This window comes from Palaemon carinicauda, chromosome 13 (genome assembly GCF_036898095.1).
Source record: "Palaemon carinicauda isolate YSFRI2023 chromosome 13, ASM3689809v2, whole genome shotgun sequence".
NCBI lineage: Eukaryota > Metazoa > Arthropoda > Malacostraca > Decapoda > Palaemonidae > Palaemon > Palaemon carinicauda.
The window spans coordinates 137,315,052-137,340,946 of record NC_090737.1 but is presented as its reverse complement, the minus strand read 5'-3'; the positions used below and the strand labels follow the sequence as shown (position 1 = coordinate 137,340,946).

Below are 25,895 nucleotides of genomic sequence, written 5' to 3'. Positions count from 1 at the left end.
ATTGATAGTGGGCGTCTGCAAGAAGTCTGGAATTTGCATTGTTTTGATTCTGGAATCTCGACCTACCTCATCGGCTCATCATATTTAATTCCAGCAGCTGAGAAAGATTTAATTGAATAAGGTTTGTGCAATTGTATTTTTGTATTAAAAGGAATTAAATTCTTAATTGAGAATATATTTTAAAAAAGAAATATATCGTTTGTCACCCGGTCAGGTTTCCAGGAATTGCTGCTACACAGGTATTGACAGACAATCTTTCCAGAAGTGGAGTCTGGTCGTTACTTTTCCAGTTCTCGTTGATATAATTGCAATTTACCTTCATTTCCAGGTATTATTTACTGTATTTATTGATTGTTCATTTATATCTTCAGGCTTATTATTAGCATAAGGCTCAGGAATTCCAGAAATCTTTCCAGAAGTGGAGACTGTTCGCTACTTTTCCAGTTCTCGTTGATATAATTGCAATTTACCTTCATTTCCAGGTATTATGTACTGTATTTATTAATTCATTTATATCTTCAGGCGTATTATTAGCATAAGGTTCGGAAATTCCAGGAATCTTTCCAGAAGTGGAGACATTACTTTTCCAGTTCTCGTTGATATAATTGCAATTAATCTTCATTTCCAGGTATTATTTACTGTATTTATTAATTTTTCATTTATATCTTCAGGCGTATTATTAGCATAAGGTTCGGGAATTCCAGGAATCTTTCCAGAAGTGGACTGATCACTACTTTTCCAGTTATCATTGATATAATTGAAATTAACCTTCATTTCCAGGTATTATGTACTGTATCTATTAATTGTTCACTTATATCTTCAGGCGTATTATTAGCATAAGGTTCAGAAATTCCAGGAATCTTTCCAGAAGAGACTGATTACTACTTTTCCAGTTCTCGTTGATATAATTGCAATTTACCTTCATTTCCAGGTATTATGTACTGTATTTATTGATTGTTCATTTATATATTCAGGCATATTATTAGCATAGGGTTAAAGATAAGTAGATTGGTAATTTTGATAGGTATGGTACAGTACTGTGAAACATGGTGTAATTCCCGCAGAGTTTTCTATATCCGATTATGTTTATATCTAAATATATGCTGCTGAATTGAACAATACTTTAATATTTTGGTCCATAAGTTCTCTATTTAATTGATGATTAATTCGCCGTAGTATGGTAGGGTAAGGAGAGATCCAGAGACCAGCAAGCAATGACTAGCCCATAGTAGACAGTTTCTTCATGTTAGGCTATTACTTGTTATACTTCGGTCATGCAGATTATTATGCAATGGCTTGGTGAAATTATAGTTACGGACGGAACAACATTTTTTAACCAAAAAATAAAAGAAAAGATATTTTTCCCTGTGGTAAATAATATGCTTCACTAAATATGACCATTTCAACAGCAAATATACCGAAAATCCGTTAGACCGTCAAAGAATGGGGATATTTTTTAAGAAATCTTATGGTTTTTGCTCCGCCATGCACTCACTTCGGTCGCGGAAAAAGAAAAATGTCAAGCTCCTACGTACTGGCAAGCAGTACTTGCTGAGTTGCGCAACCTAACCCCATTCATTTTCAAAGAAAACAAACATTTTTGTATAGGAAACACCTGGTTTTAATAGAAAAGCTTTTTCTGTCTGGAACTACAATACTGTAAAACCAACTATTACTTGCTATACTTTGGTAACACAGATTATTATGCAATTTTTTTCATGTTTTGAATATTTTTATTTAGTCTATGACACTTGATAATGGTCCCTACCATCTTCTTCACCTATTAGCGTGTGTGCCTATCAAAGTCGTAACCCTAGTTGTAGGAAACAGGGAATTTTCGCTCTTTCTGTATTTACTGTAATCTGGGTAATGCGATCATTAATTGTACCATGGACATATTAGTTAAATTTTTGTCCAAGAAATTTTTCATGTTGAATATACTGTATACTATGGTTACCCTTAGGTTAAGTATAGTGTCAGGATTTCTGTGGAGGAGATCAACATCGCATTTTCTGAGCTAAAGTCAAATAGAAACAAGTAAAGGTGAATTGATTTGCAGTGCTATGAAATGATGAATTAAGCATTTAAAACCACGTAACAGATTTAAGGATAAATTAAACGCTAACATGATCTAATAGTTATAGGGGACTGCAGCCAGTAGACAAAAAATTTTTGTCTGGGGGAGTAGGAACAAGTAGAATAGAGATTCTTTCTGACGTAACCTATCTAAGGTTGCTTACTTAACTGGAGCACCCCCAACCTTACTTATAGTTTTATGTGTTGATAAAGTTGAATCTAGGGTTTCTGCCTAGTCTAGCCTTCCCTAACCTAACCTAGTGCATCGGTTGATATGTAACATGAAGGATCTGATTGTGCTGAACTCACCTCCCCAAACTTGATCTAGAAAACCATGCATTTTAGAAAGATAAGTTACACTTGTATACCTTATTTATTATGTTTGTTTAATAGAGTTGTATAGAGTCTGCCTATCTCTCATTACCTCTGCCAATGAAGTTGGGAGGAGGTTATGTTTTTGCCCCTGTTTGTCTGTTTGTTTGTTTGTGAATAACTTCCTGGCCACAATTTTACTCATAGAGTAGTGAAACTTTCAAGAATTAGTTTTTATGTCGAGATGTGGAAGTGATTCAATTTTGAAAGGTCTAGGTCAAAGGTCATGGTTATGGTTGAGCAAAAGGTTGACCAAAGTAACCCTAAGGCAAGTTGTTTTTGAGAAATAAGCTCCCGCAGATGCCGATAGAAGGGAAACATGAGGTCTTATTTAGTTCATGTTTGATAAAAGTAAGAAAGCAACTGAAAGAATGGGAGCTGAACTTCGAAGGAACCGGTAGACACATGGTCTACAATGATGATAGACTCTTCTAGACATGCTGTTTTAGAACAATTTTTCCTTGCTGTATACCACAAGCTGTGTATCCCCACATACTAGATCCCTTTGTTAGATCTCCATGAACCAGAACCTTAGGCACTGGGACACCCAAGGTCTCCCACTCGAATGGCATCTACCTTTACTGCCTCCCTTTGTAGGCGCTTGCAAGTGTTTTTTTGATGCGTATACTCTCCATATTCTTGAACTTCTTCACCTTTTGTCGTGCCTTCAGATGTCCTGTCTCGAAGAGGGAGAGTAATTAGTCACAAGGGCACAGTACAGCTTATTGCACTGAGTTTCAAGGACAATGACCACTCCACTGCATAATATCGTGGTAGAAATAGTATCATATCAAGCCTTCCCTTCTCCAGTGCATACAGTATATACTTACAGTGTAAACACTGGGGAAGACTATCCTTGTACAGAATGCTAAGATTCATATTGGGAACTTTTTCATTTTCAGAAATACGTTTCAGTGTAGTATGCATTACTAGTTAGGATGTTAGCAGCTGCCCTCATCCCTCGGCTACCCCAGGACATTCCTTGGACATTTTGGTGACTCGAACACTTCGAAGAATGTTGAGAGAATCACCAAGGGTACCAAGAATGGATCCACTTAGATAGACGATCTCGGTATGTTCCCGCCTCTTACACAAGACCTTAAGTTTTGTAATTGGGAACATCTCCTTCCCAGTGTATATGTTCATTATGTGGTACTGTAAAGGTGTTTTCATACCTGCTATCACTGCTCAGATTCAGAGACTGTACACGCGCATCCTTCTTCAGGAGGATTGGTGCTACCCTCATCCCCTTCATTCATCTTAGGGTTCCAGAGACGACAACCCTGTAGAAAGAACGGGATGGAGCGTACGGTCAGCAACTGGTGTGATGGTGTTGATGTTGACAGACTCGTCCCAGCCGACCATTACAAAGATAAAATTAGTATGGGCACCAGCACTGTGCAAATGATTTCCATGGGTGGTCTCTGTGTGCCTTTTCATGGCTTGTGCATTCCGGACATGACCAGTGACCAAAGGATTGGTTTTCCCCATTCTATTCGGACACCTCGCATTTGGATCTGTCGTGCTCTGTTCTTTAGTAACTTTCAGGTTACATAATTTCTGGCTGCTGATTTGTTCTAGCTTTTCCAGTCCATGATATCGATGGAAGAGAAACTAAGATTGTTCTTTACAATCGCAGAGTTTTTCTTGTAATATTCCTTCTAGGGATGAATCGAAACTTGAATTAAGCAATATTCTAAGTGTATGTAATGCTAAGGGAGAGAGGGTCCTATTCTTCTACTCAGAGAGAACCTGGGATACTATGTTGAGGAAGATTTTATTAGATGTGCTCATGTTGGTTTGGATTCGATGTACAGTATCCATCTTAGTACCGCTGTCCCTTTTTATTGACAACACATAAATTCTGCCTTTTTTCATAGTGATGAGCTTCGCAAGCTCTTGACATCACTTGTTTCCTTTGTTTAAACTTCAGAAGTCTACTGATTCCTCCCTTAATCCTGGTAATTCTGGTCATTTTCAACTCGTTGACAAACCTAACCCAATCCCCCAGCGTCTTCGCTTCTTTCCTCTCCTCGGGGCGAATATCAAACTCGTCCAAAAGGGAGGAATATCCCTTCCTAGCTATTCTAATAGTGTTTCATTCAGTAAGGGTTCTGAACGTACGCTGCACTCCACAGATTTGAAAGCTTCACACAGAGCCTTGAAATCTTTACGTACATTAATTCCATCTGCTGGTAAACCCTTGCATATCACAATTTCAGTGGGCTAAGGGTCCGTGATCACCCACTAACCAAAAATGCTCTTGCATTCCTTGTTAAAATTCGATCACAGAAGCGCATAAGGAATTCTTTGTAGATCTAAAAATCCTCAGTGCTTGAGAGTAAAAATTCATAATATTAGGGAGTGCTGTTACTTCCCTGGTTTTTGTAGAAGTCTTTCTTTGGAAAGTTTCTAGTAGCAACTCAAAAGTACACCAAATAGGTGTTTGCAAGACATTATCTTAAAAAGCCAATCTATAGTAGAGTACTGCATTTTTGTTTACTGGTACTGTAGAAAAAAAATTGGAATCCTGTATTTCAAACTGAAATTTAAATGGTTCATAAAAGTAAGCTAGACAAGTAATCTAGACCAGGTCTATAATCATAACCCTTTTACCCCCAGGCTATTTGGAAATTTCCAACCCTTAACCCCCAGGGTGTTAATTTTTTCCCAGCACATTTTGCAGTATATTTTTTAAATATTTAACTTAGCCGGTGAATATACAATAGCTGCTGCTCCGGCGGCTCGACAGAAAACACACAAAAACTCGCGAGCGATCGCTATGAAGGTTGCGGGTGTGCCCACCAGTGCCAACTATCGGCCAGATACCGCATATGCATGTAAACAAGCCTCAATTCTTCTCTGTCGGTCTGATCGACAAGACGTACCATTACTCGTTGTTAACCTGGAGTTTTTCAACAGACTTGGTGAAGTACTTCATTTTGGTTTGAGCTTTCGCAGTGCAGGTGTTTTATCTTCAACTTAAACTCTTGAACTCTTTTTTGGACAGATTTAATTGTTGATAACTTTGGATTGTTTTTTGGACTTTCTTTGACTTTTTCAAAATGGCTGACCCTTCTCCAATTCCTAGATTTCGTAAGTGTAATGCTATGGATTGCAATAGGCGTCTTCCAAAGGCCTCTCTCGACCCACATACTGTGTGTTCTAATTGTCGGGGTAAAACCTGTTAATTAGGAGATCGGTGTGAGGAGTGCGTGGGCCTTTCGGAATTCGATTGGCTTGAATATGACAAGTATTCTCGTAAGCTAGAGAGAGATAGGGTGAGGAGAAGTTCCTCTAGATCGGTAGATTTTTCTTCCTCCCATGCCCCTGAACCTAATCCTTCCCCTGTAGTAGTTGTGCCTGAACCCTCTACTAGCACTCAGGAACCATCAATGCGGGATATGTTACGTGCCATTCATGCTTTGGGCGAAAGAGTTGAGTCGTTAGCTACAGACCGTAATCAACTCATGGCTGACGTTAAAGAGTTAAAGTGTCAGAGTGCCACAGTGGAAAATCGTGGGAAAGTGATCAGTGCGCAAAGTGTTATCAGTGTTGCGACCGAGGGTTCGTCTGTTCGTGCCTGTCGTTCGCCTAGTCCGAGACCTCTTGCAAGCTCCCAAGCCCCAGGGAGAAGTAATGTCGTACGACTTATGGGTTCGAGAGGCCTTGATCAGCGAACAGACGTTCCCTCTATGGTTTCAGGTGTGTCTCATCAAGACCGCCCCTACCATAAGACGAGCGAGACCATTTTCTCCTCGTCATCCGAAGGCTTTTCGCGTAAGAAACCGTGGAGCAAGGTTTCGAGGCCCTTAAAGCGAAAGTCGGTCCCTTCAGGACAGGTCCAGCGTCCTGGTTGTAGCCATTGGGACAGCTCTGACCCTTTGCAGATATCGGAAGACTGCTCGCCGCCTAAGCAGAAACGTAACACAGGCTCCGAGAGTCTTGGTGTAGGCAAGGTTTTGCAGTCACAGACGTTACCCTCGTCTCTTACCGCACCCATTCCCGTTGATCCTAAATGGGTTGTACTGCAAGACATGCAGATTAAGCTCGCCTCCCTTATGGAAGACTATTCTGCTGAAAAGGTTCACGATGATCCTCGCCGCTTAGCTGATCGAGATCCTGGCCGTCAGCCGCCCAAACGAGCCTTTGCTCGTCCTGTTGATGTTGGCGTTACTAAGTCACGTCAGTCACGTTTTGTAGAGCCTCACTCGATGCAGTCCCGTGTTGACTTTCAGCCGCATTTGGACGTTCAGCCGCTTCCTAATGCTCTTGTTGACGTTCAGGACGTTCGCCAACCAGCGAAGTTGACTTGTTTTGACGCTGAGCGTCAAGCACCGCAGTCAAGAGTTGTTTTGACTGCTCAGTCTAGGCAGTCAAGACAGTCTCGAGTTGACGTCGAGCGTCCTCCCGCTCCTGTTGTTGTTGAGTCAGGCTGTTAAGCAGTTACATGACGTAGCGTCCTGGACTGCCACTGATGCACCAGTGCGTGTGGACTCTGTGTCTCAAGCATTGCCACCAAGGCAGGTCTCCCCTTTGCTTGTTACTCGGCAGTTGTCGGACGAAGATCCTTCAGATGAGAACGTTGCTGATCCTCATCATGATGATCATCCTTCAGATGTAGACGAACCTAAGACGGTTCCTCCTTCGATGGACTTTAAGAAGATCATGTTGATTTTCAAGGATCTTTTTCCCAATCACTTTGTTACCGTTGCTCCTCGTTCGCCACCGTCTGAGTTTGCTCTAGGCTTACCTGCTACCAAGCCAGTCTTTACTAAGCTAGTGCTTTCTCGCTCTTCCAAGAGGGCTTTACGACTTCTAGGCGACTGGTTGGATACCAGGAGGAGTTTGCGGAAGACGGCCTTTGCCTTCCCTCCTTCTAAGCTTGCTTCTAGATCGAGCGTCTGGTATGACACGGGAGAAGTTCTCGGCTTGGGAGTCCCTGCCTCTGCCCAGGGTGACTTCTCAAGCCTCGTAGACTCTCCCCGTCGCCTGGCCATGAGACGCTCGAAGATTAGTTGGTCCTCCTCGGACCTTGCCCATCTGCTCAAAGGCGTATACAGGGCCTTTGAAGTATTCAACTTTCTTGACTGGTCATTAGGAGCTTTAAGTAGGAAAATCTCGTCTGCTGACCGAGATGTTTCCTTACTTATCATGTCATGTATGGATAAAGCCATCCGCGATGGCTCCAATGAGCTCGCCTCCACCTTTACGTCGGGAGTCTTAAAGAAGCGAGATACCCTTTGCTCTTTTCTTTCGGCAGGAGTTACTCCCTGTCAGAGATCAGAACTGCTCTTTGCTCCCTTATCAGCGTCCTTGTTTCCGCAACAACTGGTTAAGGATATAGCTTCTTCGCTTATGCAGAAGGACACCCATGACTTGATGGCGTCCTCTGCTCGCAAAGGGACTCCTTCTACATCCTTTGCTGTAAGACCCAGGATCGAGACTCCGGCATCCAGATTTATCCCGCCCTTTCGTGGCAGAGCTCCTAGCAGGGGAAGTGCTCGTGCCGAGGGAAAGAGAGGTAAGAAGAGAGGAGCCAAGTCCTCACGTGGCAGAGTCTGACTGCCCACAGCCTCAGACAGCGGTAGGAGCCAGATTGAAGAGCTTCTGGCTGGCCTGGGAGAAGAGGGGCGCAGACCAAGAGTCTGTTCGGTTGCTTAGATAGGGGTACAAAATTCCGTTTGTACGCAAACCTCCTCTAGTGACAACTCCCATAGACCTCTCTCCCAGGTACCGAGAGGAGTCAAAGAGACAAGCCCTAAACCAAGAAGTGTCTCTGTTGCTAGAGAAGGGAGCGGTGGTGAAAGTCTCGGACCTTCAATCACTGGGGTTTTACAACCGTCTCTTCCTAGTCCCAAAGAATACAGGAGGTTGGAGACCGGTGCTAGACGTCAGTGCGCTCAACGTTTTTGTTACGAAAACAAAGTTCACTATGGAGACCACGAAGTCCGTCTTAGCAGCGGTCAGAAAGGAAGACTGGATGGTCTCTCTCGACCTACGAGATGCGTACTTCCACATTCCTATACACCCGGATTCCCAACCGTTTCTGAGGTTTGTTTTCAGGAATGTGGTATACCAGTTTCGGGCCCTGTGCTTTGGCCTCAGTCCTGCTCCTCTCGTATTTACGAGGCTCATGAGGAATGTGGCAAAATTCCTCCATTTATCGGGAATCCGAGCCTCCCTGTACTTGGACGACTGGCTTCTCAGGGCATCGTCCAGTCATTGCTGTCTGCAGGATCTTCATTGGACGTTGGGTCTGACCAAGGAATTGGGACTTTTGGTCAACCTAGAAAAGTCCCAACTGATCCCATCCCAGACTATTCTATATTTAGGGATGGAGATTCGCAGTCCAGTTTTTCGGGCTTTTCCGTCTGCCACCCGAATAGAACAAGCCCTGCTCAAAGTCCAACTAATGCTGAAGAGAGAACGGTGTTCAGTCAGGAATTGGATGAGTCTCGTAGGGACTCTATCATCCCTGGAGCAGTTTGTCTCGCTAGGAAGACTACACCTTCGGCCTCTCCAGTTCCATCTAGCCTTTCACTGGAACAAGGACAAGACGTTAGAGACGGTATCAATCCCGGTCTCCGAACCAGTAAAGGCATGCCTGAAATGGTGGAACAGCAATATCAGTCTGAGAGAGGGACTATCTCTAGCAGTCAAGAACCCAAACCACGTGTTGTTCTCAGACGCGTCGGATTTGGGTTGGGGTGCGACCCTGGACGGTCGGGAATGCTCAGGTCTGTGGACCTCAAGTCAGAAGAGCATGCACATCAACGGCAAGGAGCTATTGGTAGTCCACTTGGCCTTGATGAAATTCGAAAGTCTCCTTCGAAACAAAGTGGTAGAGGTCAACTCCGACAATACCACAGCTTTGGCGTACATCTCCAAGCAAGGAGGCACACACACCCTCACGCTGTACGAGATCGCAAGGGACCTGCTCATTTGGTCAAGAAATCGAGGCATCTCCCTGTTAACGAGATTTATCCAGGGGGACTTGAATGTCTTGGCAGACTGTCTCAGTCGGAGGGGTCAGGTGATTCCCACGGAATGGACCCTCCACAAGGACGTGTGCAAGAGTCTTTGGGCGACTTGGGGTCAACCCACCATAGACCTCTTTGCCACCTCGATGACCAAGAGGCTTCCAATCTATTGCTCACCAGTCCCAGATCTATAAGCAATACACATAGACGCATTTCTACTGGATTGGTCTCATCTGGACTTATATACATTCCCACCATTCAAGATTGTCAACAAGGTACTGTAGAAGTTCGCCTCTCACGAAGGGACAAGGTTGACGTTGGTTGCTCCCCTCTGGCCCGCGAGAGAGTGGTTCACCGAGGTACTTCAATGGCTGGTAGACATTCCAAGAAGTCTTCCTCTAAGGGTAGATCTATTACGTCAGCCCCACGTAAAGAATGTTCATCAAAGCCTCCCCGCTCTTCGTCTGACTGCCTTCAGACTATCGAGAGACTCTCAAGAGCTCGAGGCTTTTCGAAGGAGGCAGCCAGTGCGATTGCAAGAGCGAGGAGAGCTTCTACCATTAGAGTATACCAGTCGAAGTGGGAAGTCTTTCGAGACTGGTGCAAGTCAGCATCTGTGTCCTCGTCCAGTACCTCTGTAGCCCAAATCGCAGATTTTCTTTTATATCTGAGAAATGTTCGCTCCCTCTCAGCTCCCACGATTAAGGGCTACAGGAGCATGTTGGCTTCGGTCTTTCGTCATAGAGGCTTAGATCTTTCCAACAATAAAGATCTCCAAGATCTCCTTAAGTCTTTCGAGACCTCTAAGGAACGTCGTTTGGCGACTCCAGGATGGAACTTAGACGTGGTCCTAAGGTTCCTCATGTCAGACAGGTTTGAGCCATTACATTCAGCCTCCCTGAAGGATCTCACCCTCAAGACGCTTTTCCTAGTGTGGTTGGCTTCGGCTAAAAGGGTCAGTGAACTTCATGCCTTCAGTAAGAACATCGGCTTTTCTACAGAAAAAGCCACATGTTCACTTCAACTTGGTTTCCTGGCCAAAAATGAACTGCCTTCTCGTCCTTGGCCTAAATCTTTTGATATACCTTGCTTATCAGAGATCGTAGGCAACGAACTTGAAAGAGTGCTATGTCCAGTTAGAGCTCTTAAGTTCTACTTAGCCCGTACTAAGTCCTTACGAGGTGGATCTGAGGCATTATGGTGCTCAGTTAAGAAACCATCATTGCCTATGTCAAAGAATGCTTTGTCATATTTTATCAGATTTTTAATACGAGAGGCTCATTCTCACTTGAATGAGAAAGACCGATGTTTGCTTAAGGTTAAGACACACGAAGTAAGAGCTATAGCAACTTCCGTGGCCTTTAAGCAAAATAGATCTCTGCAAAGTATTATGGACGCGACCTTTTGGAGAAGCAAGTCGGTATTCGCGTCATTTTACTTAAAAGATGTCCAGACTCTTTACGAGGACTGCTACACACTGGGTCCATTCGTTGCAGCGAGTGCAGTAGTGGGTGAGGGTTCTACCACTACATTACCCTAATTCCAATATCCTTTTAATCTGTCTCTTGAAATGTTTTTAATCTTGTTTTTGGGTTGTACGGAAGGCTAAGAAGCCTTTCGCATCCTGGTTGATTTGGCGGGTGGTCAAAGTCATTTCTTGAGAGCGCCCAGATTAGGGGTTTGATGAGGTCATGTTGTATGGGTTGCAGCCCTTAATACTTCAGCTCCTGTGAGTCTTTCAGCATCCTAAGAGGATCGCTGGGCTTCATGAGGAAGACAGACTAACAAGGCAGAGTAATCGTCTAAGTCAACTTCCTTACCAGGTACCTATATATTTGGGTTTTGTTATGTTATAACTCTCAAAAACTCTAAGCATATACGCTGTAAACTTAATTAACTCTGGTCTCTACCCACCACCATGGGTGTGAATCAGCTATTATATATTCACCGGCTAAGTTAAATATTTAAAAATTATATTTTAATTATAAAATAAATTTTTGAATACTGTATACTTACCCGGTGAATATATAAATTAAAGGCCCTCCCTTCCTCCCCAATAGAGACGCAGCGGGATGAGAAGAATTGAGGCTTGTTTACATGCATATGCGGTATCTGGCCGATAGTTGGCGCTGGTGGGCACACCCGCAACCTTCATAGCGATCGCTCGCGAGTTTTTGAGTGTTTTCTGTCGAGCCGCCGGAGCAGCAGCTATTATATATTCACCGGGTAAGTATATTCAAAAATTTATTTTATAATTAAAATATCATTTTTTTTAAATTGCTCTAACAGCCTTAATTTTTGTCATAGAGAGGTCAGGTTGGTCTCAATCTCTTGGAAAATGCCTGAATTTTCTCAAAAAATTATCAAAAATATGAAAAAAAAATTTTTATAGCATTTTTTTGCAAGGACGTACCGGTACGTCCATGGGGACAAAGGGATGGCTTTTGTGAAACGTACCAGTACGTCCTTTTGGGGGTAAAAGGGTTAACCTTGTTGCATTACTTATACAAAAAAATCATTACACTCTTTCCTTCAATTGCACCTCACCTTCAACAGGGTGTGGTTTTGAGCAATATGAACCTCAGGGGAGATTGATAGAAACAATTATAATTTTAATAATAAATTTATTTCTATACTGACCTGATGTTCGATACACGTCCACCCTCTTACCCGCTAACTCATAGTGTCAAGACGAGGGATAATGTCCACTTCGAAACGGAAAAATATATTTCCTAATGCTACAACCTGGTCCTCTTACCACTTAGGCTACTGCTAGAGGGCTCTGTTCCTTTGTTAAACGACATGTATTGGTTAAAGTGAAAGGAAATGGGACAAATTTTAGGTTTAAGGATTTTATGGGTAATATGAACATCAGGTGAATATGGAAATAAATTGCCTTTTCATATAAAATGAAAGTGGGCAATTTTATGGTAGCAAACTTTATATTAAGAATGGTTAAAGACATTTTAGCTATCATTACTCATTTATGTAAGAGATATTGGTGAAACAAAATAAGTGATGGTAGTTTTTTCTTTCATGTAGAAAAAAACCCCTAGTTAAGTATGGAAGATCTGAGAAGTGAATGGGATTCTGCAACAAGCTTTGCTCCCGGTGCGGTGAGTGAACGCTGGTGGGCTGCTGTCAGTCGCCAGTACACAGAGGAAGGGCGAGTCTACCATGGCCATGCATATCTATCGCAGCTGTTCAGTCTTTATCACCAGTATCAGGAAAAACTGACCGATCCCCAAGCTGTAGCGTTAGCTATATTCTTCCACAAGTAAGTACTCTACTGTACAAACAGTTCTTTTTAGTACTAATCATGAATGTATTTTTATAAAGTAAAAATCAAATTTGTATTTTAGTAACAACCTTTGTTTGACATGGATTCTATATAAGTAATCATGTTTGACTTTAAAACGGAAATTTTTCATCAGATGGATATTAACATGATTAATCTTTTAATATCTGTACTTGCACATGCTGAGTTTGCGGCTCAAAGTAACATTTTTGACGTAGGAGTATCTTAAGGAAAATCCTTATGTTTTCTGAATATCACGATAGAGCTGATTTTATTGGTGGTACTAATGTACTGGTTTTCAAGAAAATCCAGCCCATCTATGGACTAAAGTTCTCTTTACCAAGCTTTATCATTGTATGCGTATACTGTAAATACAAAAGCAGTACAATTAAAGCAGCTACAGCTCCTATTGCAACCGTTATTTTTATCATGAATACATTATGGATACAGAGAATGAATAAAACAAATATGCTATGGTTCTCCCTTTATTCTGAATGAGAAAAGATTTTCCTTATCAAAGCAGAATCATTTTATATCATACTGTATTGTGGATAAGCTGGACACTAACTGAATATAAGGTTTAAAGAGTTGGTTGTTTGGTGTGAATATTAAAATAATCAGAGAATTTGTTTCTTGCTTGAGGGTGCACTCGGGCGCACTATTCTATCCTAATTCTTTTCCTCTTGTTTTGTTAAAGTTTTTATAGTTTATATAGGAGATATTTATTTTAATGTTGTTGCTCTTCTTAAAATATTTAATTTTTTTCATTTCCTTTCCTCACTGAGCTATTTTCCCTGTTGGAGCCCCTGGGCTTATAGCATCCTGCTTTTCCAATTAGGATTGTAGCCTAGCAAATAATAATAATAATAATAGATACTTTTCAAGGTAAATATGCTGCCCATTGTATTATAACTGTTAAAAGAAATAGACTAGTTACTTTTTTATTATATTTTACCCAAGGTGTTTCTTTCAGATTAGATTATAACCCTCGTTCTGGCGATGCCGACACCAAAAACGTAGAGAAATTTGAGGAGTTCATATCTGAGGCAGGAGAAGGTCATCAGGTAAAGTCCAGTTTAATTCTCCTTCGCATTTCATTGGGGTGGAATGAAACTGACTGAATTCTTAATCTAACATAAACTAGTACAGTGGTAACGTGGCAAGAGATCGATCCCCGCCCAGGACCGTGAGTTTAAGCTGTTTACTGGGGAGGCTACTGCTGTGGTAGGGCACCACAGTGGGGGGTTGGCCTTGCCCGGCTGACGTTCTGGTGAGCATCTATTCTGATGGAACCGGAAGCGAAACCAGTCACCTTTAACCTTTATCCTTTATGTGCTCCTTTTCAAGGCACGGTATTGTATAAATTGATGTGTATTTTTTTGTTAGCTTAGAATTTACTAGTTTATCTAACAGGTCTTTAACATTGAGTTTATATCATGCTTTTAAAAGAATTACTCTACAGTACTGTACTGATTTCAAAATGAAAGGGGGAAAAATTAAACATGGAGCTTTGTTAGAAGTGGTACCATTTCGTAATCTTATTCAGTCATCTTCTCAACAAGCGGCGAGATGTTTTAGTCTGCAAACTATGGTCGATCGAAAGTGTATTTTTAAATATTAAACTTAGCCGGTGAATATATAATAGCTGACGTCTCGGACGGCTCGACAGAAACCCAAAAACCCGCGAGCGATCGCCGTGAAGGTTGCGGGTGTGACCACCAGCGCCGACTATCGGCCAGATACCGCATATACTTGTAAACAGCTCCAGTTCTTCTCTGTCGGTCTTATCGACAAGTTGATTCCGCTCGCTGTTGACCTTGAGTTTTCGTCATTTTTGGTGAAGTACTTTATTTTGGTTGTTTTGAGCTTTCGCTGTGACGGGTGTTTTTCTCTTCAATTAAAACTCTTGAACCCTTTTTTGGCTAGTGTTTATTGTTGATGACTTTGGATTGTTTTGGATTTTTCTCTGATTGTTCAATATGGCTGACCCTTCTCCTATCCCTGGACCTAAATTTCGCAAATGTAATGCTAGGGATTGTAACAAACGTCTTCCCAAGGCCTCTCTCGACCCACATACCGTTTGTTCTAATTGCCGGGGTAAATCCTGTCAATTAGGAGATCGGTGTGATGAGTGCGTGGTCTTGTCGGAATTCGACTGGCTTGAATTTGATAAATATTCTCGTAAGCTGGAGAGAGATAGGGTGAGGAGAAGCTCCTCTAGGTCGTTGGAATTTTCCTCCTCCCATGCCCCTGAACCTAATCCTTCTCCTGTAGTAGTTGTTCCTGAACCCTCTACTAGCACTCATGAACCGTCCATGCGGGATATGTTTCTTGCTATTCAAGCTTTAGGCGAGAAAGTTGAGTCCTTAGCTTCGGACCGTAACCAACTCATTTCAGATGTGAAGTTATTGAAGTGTCAGAGTGGCAAATCAGAAAATCGTAGTGACAAAGTGATAAGTGCGCAAAGTGTTTTTAGTGTTGCGACCGAGGGTTCGTCTGTTCGTGCTTGTCGCTCCCCCAGTCCGAGACCTCTTTCAAGCTCCCCTGCACCAGGGAGAAGTAATGTCGTAGGACTTAAGGGGACGAGAGGCTTTAACCAACGTACAGACGTTCCCTCTTTGGTATCGGGCGTTTCTCGTCAAGATCGCCCCTACCATAAGACGAGCGAGGCTGTGTTCTCCTCGTCATCCGAAGGCTTTTCGCAAAAGAAACCTTGGCGCAAGGTTTCTAGACCCTTGAAGCGAAAGTCAGTCCCTTCAGGACAGGTCCAGCGTCCTGGCTGTAGCCATTGGGACAGCTCTGACCTTTTGCAGTCGTCGGAAGACTGTTCACCTGTTAAACGTAAGCGTAACACGGGGTCCGAGAGTCTTGTTAAAGGCAATGTTTTGCCAACACAGACGTTACCACCGTCTCGGCCCGTCCCGACTCCCGTTGATCCTAAATGGGTTGTCCTGCAGGACATGCAGACTAAGCTTTCCTCCCTTATGAAGGAGTATAACGTTGAGCAGGTTCACGATGATCCTTCTCTTTTGAATCGCAGTTACGCTAATCGAGACTCTGGCCGTCAGCCGCCCAAACGAGCTTTTACTCGTCCTTTTGACGTTAGCACTTCGAAACGTGATGTCGGTAGTTTGTCACGACAGTCACGTGACATTGTTCCTCCCTCACTGCAGTCCCGGGTTGACTTTCAGCCGCTGCCGCAGTCTCGTGTTGACGTTCAGCCGCTGCCGCAGTCTCGTGTTGACGTTCAGGACGTTCGCCAACAAGCTCAGTTGCCTTGTTTTGACGTTGAGCGTCAAGCACCGCAGTCAAAGGTTGTTTTGACGTTGAGCGTCAAGCACCGCAGTCAAAGGTTGTTTTGACTGCTCAGTCTAGGCAGTCTATGCAGTTCCGACGTGACGTCGAGCGTCCATCAACTCCTGTTGTTGTTGTTGGTCAGTCACAAGGTTTTCAGTCCTTTCAGCAGCGGCATGACGTCGCTTCCTCGACTGCTACTGCTGCTCCTTTGCTTGTTGACATTGCCTGTCAAGCATTGCCGCCGCGGCAGGTCTCTCCCTTTCATGAGACTCGACAATTGTCGGACGAGGTTCCTTCAGATGAGGAAGTTGCTGATCCTCCACCTACTGATATTCCTTTAGGCATTTTGTCAGACGGAGAAGAGCCTAAAGCTGCTCAGCCCTCTATGGACTTTAAGAAAATCATGTTGATTTTTAAGGATCTTTTTCCAGACCAGTTTGTAACTTCTGCTCCTCGTTCGCCTCCGTCAGAGTTTGCGCTTGGCCTAGCTGCTTCGAAGCCTTCGTTTACTAAGCTAGTGCTCTCTCGCTCTTTTAAGAGGGCTTTACGTTTGCTAGGCGACTGGTTGACCACCAGGAGGAGTTTGGGGAAGACAGCCTTTGCTTTCCCTCCTTTTAAACTGGCTTCTAGAGCGAGCGTCTGGTATGACACGGGAGAAGTTCTCGGCTTGGGAGTTCCTGCCTCTGCCCAGGGAGACTTCTCAAGCCTAGTAGACTCTCCCCGTCGCCTGGCCATGAGACGCTCTAAAGTTTATTGGTCCTCCTCGGACCTTGACCATCTCCTTAAAGGGGTTTACAGGGCCTTCGAAGTTTTTAACTTTTTAGATTGGTCGCTAGGAGCCTTAAGCAGGAAGATCTCGTCGGCCGACCAGGATGTTTCCGTGCTTATTATGTCCTGCATGGACAAAGCCATCCGTGATGGCTCCAATGAGCTCGCCGCTACCTTTACGGCTGGAGTCCTGAAGAAGAGGGAGACTCTTTGCTCGTTCCTTTCGGCAGGAGTAACTCCCTGTCAAAGGTCGGAACTCCTCTTTGCCCCGTTGTCATCTGCCTTGTTTCCTCAGCAGTTGATCAGGGATATTGTGGCTTCTCTGGTGCAGAAGGACACCCACGACCTGATGGGTACGTCTACTTGTAAGGGTGTTCCTTCATCGTCTTATGTCGTAAGACCCAAGATAGATACCCCAGCGACGAGGTTTATCCCGCCCTTTCGTGGCAGAGCCCCCAGTAGGGGAGGCGCTCGTGCCGACAGTAAGAGAGGCAAGAGGAGAGGATCCAAGTCCTCCCGTGGCAGAGTCTGACTGCCCACGTCCTCAGACAGTGGTAGGGGCCAGACTGAACAACTTCTGGCAGGCCTGGGAGAAGAGGGGTGCAGACCAAGAGTCTGTGTTGTTGCTCAAGGAGGGGTACAAAATACCTTTTGTACGCAGACCTCCTCTAGTAACAGTCCCTTTAGACCTCTCTCCCAGGTATCGAGAGGAGTCAAGGAGACAAGCTCTACATCAGCAGGTTTCTCAGTTGCTAGAGAAGGGAGCGGTGGTGAAAGTCTCGGACCTTCAATCACCGGGATTTTACAACCGTCTCTTCCTAGTCCCAAAACATTCAGGAGGTTGGAGGTCAGTGCGCTCAACGTTTTTGTTGTGAAAACAAAATTTACGATGGAGATCACGAAGTCCGTCCTAGCAGCGGTCAGAGAGGGAGACTGGATGGTCTCTCTCGACCTGCAGGATGCGTACTTCCACATTCCTATACACCCGGATTCTCAACCGTATCTAAGGTTTGTTTACAGGAATGTGGTGTACCAGTTCCGAGCACTGTGCTTCGGCCTCAGCCCTGCTCCTCTCGTATTTACAAGGCTCATGAGGAATGTGGCAAAATTCCTTCATTTATCGGGAATTCGAGCCTCCCTGTACCTGGACGACTGGCTTCTCAGAGCGTCGTCCCGTCATCGCTGTCTGCAGGACCTTCAATGGACGTTGGCCCTTGCAAGGGAGTTGGGACTGTTGGTGAACTTAGAAAAGTCTCAACTGAATCCCTCCCAGACGATTCTCTATTTGGGGATGGAGATTCGCAGTCTAGTTTTTCGGGCTTTTCCGTCTGCCACCAGGATAGAGCAAGCCCTGCTCAAAGTCCGCCTCATGCTAAAAAAAGACCGTTGCTCAGTGAGACGTTGGATGAGCCTCCTAGGGACTCTGTCATCCCTGGAACAATTTATCTCACTAGGGAGGCTTCACCTTCGCCCTCTCCAGTTCCATCTAGACTCCCATTTGAACAAGGGCAAGACTTTGGAAGCTGTGTCAATCCCGATCTCCGAGCCAGTAAAAACGTGCCTGAACTGGTGGGACAGCAACATAAGTCTGCGAGAGGGTCTGTCCCTGGCTGTCAAGAACCCAAACCACGTGTTGTTCTCAGACGCGTCGGATTTGGGTTGGGGAGCGACTCTGGACAGTCTGGAATGTTCGGGTCTTTGGACGTCGGATCAGAGGAGCCTGCACATCAACTGCAAGGAGCTGTTGGCTGTTCACTTGGCCTTGACGAGTTTCGAGAGTCTTCTACGAAACAAAGTGGTGGAAGTCAATTCGGACAACACCACAGCTTTGGCGTACATCTCCAAGCAAGGAGGCACTCACTCCCACGCACTGTTCGTCATCGCAAGGGACCTTCTCATTTGGTCAAAAGATCGAGGCATCTCACTGTTGACAAGATTCATCCAGGGGGACTTGAACGTCTTGGCGGACTGTCTCAGTCGGAGAGGTCAGGTGATCCCTACAGAATGGACCCTCCACAGGGACGTGTGCAAGAGTCTTTGGAGGACTTGGGGCCAACCCACCATAGACCTCTTTGCCACTTCGTTGACCAAAAGGCTCCCGACCTATTGTTCTCCAGTCCCAGATCCAGAGGCTGCCCACATAGATGCTTTTCTGCTGGACTGGTCTCACCTGGACGCGTACGCTTTCCCGCCGTTCAAGATCATCAACAAGGTACTGCAGAAGTTCGCCTCTCACGAAGGGACAAGGTTGACGTTGGTTGCTCCCCTCTGGCCCGCGAGAGAGTGGTTCACAGAGGTACTTCAATGGCTGGTAGACGTTCCAAGGAGTCTGCCTTTAAGGATGGATCTCTTACGGCAGCCCCTCGTAAGGAGTCTTCATCAAAGCCTCCCCGCGCTTCGTCTGACTGCCTTCAGACTATCGAAAGACTCTCAAGAGCTCGAGGATTTTCGAAGGAGGCAGCCAGAGCGATTGCGAGGGCTAGGAGAGCTTCTACCATCAAGGTCTACCAGTCGAAGTGGGAGGTCTTTAGAGACTGGTGCAAGTCATCATCCATTTCCTCTTCCAGTACCTCTGTAGCCCAAATTGCAGACTTTCTCCTACATCTGAGAAATGTTCGCTCCCTCTCTGCTCCCACTATTAAGGGCTACAGGAGCATGTTGGCTTCTGTGTTCAGACATAGAGGCTTAGATCTGTCCAATAATAAAGATCTCCTTAAGTCCTTCGAGACCTCTAAGGAGCGTCGTATGGCAACTCCTGGGTGGAACTTAGACGTGGTCCTAAGGTTCCTTATGTCCGACAGGTTTGAGCCATTACATTCAGCCTCCCTGAAGGATCTCATCCTCAAGACGCTTTTTTTGGTGTGCTTGGCTTCGGCTAAATGGGTCAGTGAGATCCATGCCATTAGTAAAAACATCGGCTTCTCTACAGAGAAAGCCACATGTTCGCTTCAGCTTGGTTTCTTGGCCAAAAATGAACTGCCTTCTCGTCCTTGGCCTAAATCTTTTGATATTCCTTGCCTATCAGAGATCGTAGGTAACGAGGTTGAAAGAGTACTATGCCCAGTTAGAGCTCTTAAGTTTTATTTAGCTCGTACCAGATCTTTACGAGGTGGATCTGAGGCATTATGGTGCTCAGTTAAGAAGCCATCATTGCCTATGTCTAAAAATGCTTTATCGTATTTTATTAGATTTTTAATCCGAGAGGCTCATTCTCACTTAAGTGAAAAAGATCGCTGTTTACTTAAGGTCAAGACGCACGAAGTAAGAGCAATAGCAACTTCCGTGGCCTTTAAGCAAAACAGATCTCTGCGAAGTATTATGGACGCGACCTTTTGGAGGAGCAAGTCGGTGTTCGCTTCATTTTACTTAAAAGACGTCCAGCCTCTTTATGAGGACTGCTACACACTGGGTCCATTCGTTGCAGCGAGTGCAGTAGTGGGTGAGGGTTCTACCACTACATTCCCTTAATACCAATATCCTTTTAATCTTCTCTTGAAATGTTTTTAATCTTGTCTTGGGTTGTACGGAAGACTGAGAAGTCTTTCGCATCCTTTTTGATTTGGCGGGTGGTCAAATGTCGTTTCTTGAGAGCGCCCAGATTAAGGGTTTTGATGAGGTCCTCTTGTATGGGTGGTCGCCCTGGATATAACAGCTCCTGGGAGTCTTTCAGCATCCTGAGAGGATGGCTGGGCTTCGTGAGGAAAGCGGACTAATAAGGCAGAGTAATCGTCAGAGTCAGCTTCCTTACCAGGTACCTATATTTAATTGGGTTTTGTTATGATATAATTGTCAAAAACCCTAAGCATATACGCCTTTATTGTATTAATACTGGTCTCTACCCACCACCATGGGTGTGAATCAGCTATTATATATTCACCGGCTAAGTTTAATATTTAAAAATGATATTTTGATTATAAAATAAATTTTTGAATATACTTATCCAGTGAATATATAAATTAAAGGCCCTCCCTTCCTCCCCGATAGAGACCCAGCGGAATGAGAAGAACTGGAGCAGTTTACAAGTATATGCGGTATCTGGCCGATAGTCGGCGCTGGTGGTCACACCCACAACCTTCACGGCGATCGCTCGCGAGTTTTTGGGTTTCTGTCGAGCCGTCCGAGACGTCAGCTATTATATATTCACCGGGTAAGTATATTCAAAAATTTATTTTATAATCAAAATATCATTTTTCCATCCTCCACTGAAGAAAATACTCTTAAAAGTTCATAATATTCCAATAAAAACTAATGGGCCTTTCTGGTTTTGAAAATATCATAAAAAAACACTAGAAAATATCTTCTATTCATTCGTAGGTTGGATTTTTGCCCTATAAAGTGAGTTAAACATTTCCTGTACAAGTAATGAACACAAAAACAAGTTACTGTATTATATAAAAGCACACAACTACATCAATAAGCTTCCATTTGAAGTTCAGGGTTGTACGACATAGAGACCGATGTAAGGTTGGGTAAAAGTATGTAACCTGAATTTTATTTTTTTATTTAATACTTGCTGATGAGCGACACAGAGTCAGAACTGATGTAAAGAGGGTTGTTATTGCATAAATATACAATACAGTAGTATCCATATATGTATTTGTGTCTATTAAGAAAGGGCAAAATATTTGGAAATGACATATTTACTCAGAACATTGATATATGATGGATATTGTAGTTTGGGAAGATCTAAGATATTTTCCTTCTATACTCGACTGATGTTCATAGTGCTTCTTCTCCAGAAGTATTTTTATCGTTTACCCCAAAATTTATCAAAAATATCAAGAAACTATGTAGGTTAATGAATTTGGGATGAGCATTGAAATAATTAACTTGATTATAATTTGTTAATATGTTCTTGTGTAGAATGCTATGAGTCAGCTTGAAGTTGTCGTTGATTTTTTTATGGAATCCTGTTGAATTATCTTTTTTTTTTTTTCTTTTCTTTTGCTAAGGATTCTCCTTTTGTGTCTGCCGTGCGATCCCTGCTGGAAGCAGCAGTTAGCAACTTGACTGACGCTCACATGACGGAGGGAGCATCAGGAGATGAAGATGCTCATTATTTCTTGGACTTTACCATGGCTGTGTTAGGAGGTCCTCCTGCGGAGTATGAGCAGTATACCACTAAAATCCAAGCTGAATATATACATCTGCCTACAACAGCTTATAATCAACTTAGACTCAAAGTGAGTGATTATTGCTCTTTCTTCTCATTCTTATTGTTTATATTTTTTACCATATTTTTGGGCTCAAGCCATGTCGTCCTGATGGAAGGTCCTTCCGGCAGCTTCCTAGTGTATAATATTTTTGCGAGTGATATTACGAGAGAATTACCGTCAGGTATTACAGGGTTCTAACCCCCTGGAACAACTAAATTACTCAAAAAAAGCTGAAATAAGCGCACTTGAAAAACTACGCACAAAGTAGGATCGCTGCGAACAAAGGAATGACGTCATCAGTTACGGGCAGCACCATGAGGGGAGAGGATATGTAACGGCTCCTCACCTATCCTTCTACCTAGATTCCTAGACTGGGTTAAGTCTGTTAGGGGTGCAGATATCTATGGTTATCTACGGATACATCCCTGATTATATACGATATCATAGGATAGTCATTCCGGGGTTTAGAACCCCGTGATACCTGACGGTAATTCTCTTGTAATATCACTCGCAGAAATATTAGACAGTAGGAAGCTGCCGAAAGGAACTTCCATCAGGACGACATGCTATCTCACCCAAAAATAGATTTTTTGTATGTCAAAATCCGTTTTATAATTTTAAATGTCCTGAGACTCATTATTCAATAACACGTGAGATCTACTTATCCACTTGTTCGTATAGCTTGTCGCCTCATATTTGTGACTGCAGTGCTGTCAACATCTATGTCACAATTCTCCTTTTCGTTTCCTCTGTCAAATTGTTATACTGTACTCGTCATCATTACAATTTTTCTTTCCCGTTTCATTTTTTTTTTTTTATTATTTTATTTTAACTTTTTGGTTTTATGGAGTACAGTAAGTCTAATTAAAAAACTGTAGGGGATATTTTTCAGTCACTTCTATATAATCTATGTCCTGATGACTACTTTTATTTAGTCATTTCACATTTTAGTACTTTTTAAAGATTTTTCTCTAGTTTAACTTGTTTCTCACATTCTATTACAAAATAATGATAAAATAAATTGTTGAACTTGACGAACGTTACCTCATTATACGAAGTCTTGTAAGATGCATAAAGTGACAGAGACAATAATTAAATTTGGCCAGAAAATATGAAAATGAGAGTATATTATGCTAGCAATGACTTATTCGTGTGGGCTTTTGGTACAAGTGTACATTCGTGTGGGCTTTTGGTACAAGTGTACAGTATATATTTCTTGATTTGAGGGAGTAAATAACCTTGAAATATGATGATTATATCCTTATGATATCCAGTGTTGGGGAATACTACTGCTAAAAGCCCATACAGTACTTTGCATACGAAAGAAAAACATTTAAGCCCGTATTTCTCTGCTCGTTTATATATTTACAATCTTAATGCTTAGCTATGCTGAAAGATGCATAAAATGTCAGAGACGATAACTAGATATGCCTAAAGCGTAAACTTTTCCCAGAAATTATGCAGACGAGAATATATCATGCCAGCAACATCTTACTTGTGTAGGCATTTGGTACATAAAGCGTATATATTTCTGGATTTGAGGGAAGGTGCTCATCGCTGCCTAGTAAATAACCTTGAGATATATTGATTATGTCCTTAAGATCCCCAGTTGTGAGGAGAACTACTGTTTAAACCCCGTTCTTTTGCATACTAAAGTATATTCAACCTGTCTCAACTTAAAAGCTTTGAAGTTCAATTTCTCAAAACACAAAATGTTCAAAGAAAATTTGCTGCTACTTTTTTTAGTATTGATAGATTTTTGTCAGTCAAATATGAGATACTATACTGTATAGGGCATTTTACAGCCTACAATCTGTCAATTTCTTGTTTGACATAATGAAAAACTTCCATATGAAAAATAGTCACCTTTGAAAGTGAATTCTATACATTGATAAAATAATATACGGAACAGCATATTGTATATATAAGCAAATAAGAATTCTAAGAAAATTTCCAGTGTACAACTTTTAGAGCATAGAATTCTCTTTCAAATGGTTTCTTAAATTTAAAAAATCGATCTTGAAACAAAAAGTAGCAAGAGATTGAAGTAACGCAAAAATTCACATTGTTTTAGTGGGGCGGAGTAACACCCCTTAAGGAGGAGAAAAGTTTGGAATACATTATATGTATTTATTTGTATCTTTGCAGATTCTGAAGAGCCTTTTGTTGATGCCCAATATTTACGCAACCAGGGAGTTTCAGGCTGACAGAGAAAAAACTGCTCGAGAAAATATAAAAAAAGAAGTGGAAAATCTGACAGCCCAGGTCTAAAGTGTTGTTGTATTGCATAAGTAGGATTTTTGACAAACTATACTTACGTTAGTTTATTTCCAGATTTATTTATGCATACATCTATACAGTATTTAGAATTTATTTATATAGTAATGTTTTGATAGAAAGAATGGTGATTACTCAAGAAAGTACAGTACTGTACTTATATAACAAGTGCTACAGTAAGGCCTTAAATTTTTAACTCTGTACAAGTTGCAATGCCAAAGCTTGTTATTCCCATTTTTAGATACACTACTTCGAAGTTTGTTAGAAGTTGGAGGCGTCTCCAATGGTCAGAGGGATCAGAAAACAGTCGGGTTTTACATTCCTTGATAATACTCCTCTCGAATCTCTACGGGAAAGCCTTATGAACAAGGCTGTCTTCTTCAAAATATTGTACATGTCTATTGTAATGGTAAGGCAAAAGTATTTTTGAAGATGCCAAATAGCTTTTTTTTCTTTTTTTGGCTGAGGATGAATGTATGCCGAATGCATATTTTGATATAAAGGGAGTGACTCCTTAATCATTCCGTGTAGAGACATGCGAGTGTAATTTATAAAGAGTTTAACAATGCACACTATTTTTGCCATTATGGAGTTGAATTATTTATTTGATTCTATTGTAAATAATTCCGTAAACTCTGGAAAGAAGAATATTGTGGGTTTAAGATACTAAGGAAGTGGATAGATTATTTTATTTATAATTATATAATTACACATTTATTTATATATTTATATATCTTTTGTACTAAGTCTATCTTACTGTGTTTATGTATAGATTATAAGTTGTAAGAGAAAGGATGTCTTGCTATTCACCTACTTTATTGGTGAATTTATGAAATACTTTTTAAATGTCTTAATGCCAAAGTTTGCACCAAAGAAATTGAAGTGAATGATTGTGTATGGGGGTGTGTTGAGTTCACAAGTTCTATTTTGAGAATGCAGCTTTATTTGTGACCACCAGTCCAAGAACTGATACAAGAATTTCACCCATATTTACATCCGATGAGAAACGTGTTGTATGCGCTTGGGTCATTTTATATTACGTTGCCGTGAATTGCCAAACGTAAGCCTGTTCTCTTTGATTGTCTTTTTGTAGAAATAGTATGGTACCCTATTTCATAATCTTATGTTTTTATCAATTTTCACTGTCGAGACGTAACAGCTTTATTATACCATTAATACGTAGGATACCGTAATTATTATTGTATGCATAACACAAGTACTTTTTGTAATTCCTTGTGCTGGAATGTTTACAGCTCTTTCACAATAACAAACTGCCATAGAGTTGTTACTTTAATGTCGTCAATTCTCTTGCATTGCTTCCAATACCACAGGTAACCAGAGTTCATATTAGGTTTTGAAGTTACATCTGTATACCGGTGAATTTTACCTATAGGCATTTAAATGGTAATTATTTTGGAAACTGCATTAAGATTTGATATCCTATACCAAGCCTTGGATATTTACCCCTTCAAAATCCAGCTCCTGAATGTAGTAAATGCGTTATATTATCTGTAAAATGTATTTGAATGTCATAGATTCAACTGAAAGATTTGAACAGGTCTGTTAATAAAATTTTGTCAGAATCTGAAACATTTTCATTACATCAAATTTTTATGTAACCTGATTTTAGTGTTCTTGGTGAAACTTTCTTATTGCATGAAAACGAGT

General features: G+C 42.2%; 1 protein-coding gene across 2 annotated transcripts; it reads left to right on the top strand.

Moving 5' to 3' along the window:
* On the top strand, positions 1-25,684 carry LOC137652501 (uncharacterized). Of its 2 annotated transcripts, none has more exons than XM_068385947.1 (5): positions 1-121; positions 12,474-12,708; positions 13,703-13,793; positions 21,747-21,977; positions 24,099-25,684. In XM_068385947.1, exons 2-5 carry the CDS (start codon positions 12,494-12,496, stop codon positions 24,219-24,221), a joined length of 660 nt encoding a protein of 219 aa, XP_068242048.1. In that variant the 5' UTR covers positions 1-121; positions 12,474-12,493; the 3' UTR covers positions 24,222-25,684. The 2 variants fall into 2 exon arrangements, with proteins under 2 accessions (XP_068242048.1, XP_068242049.1); XM_068385948.1 differs by lacking the exon at positions 1-121 and adding an exon at positions 221-239.
* Positions 25,685-25,895: the final 211 nt, after the last annotated feature.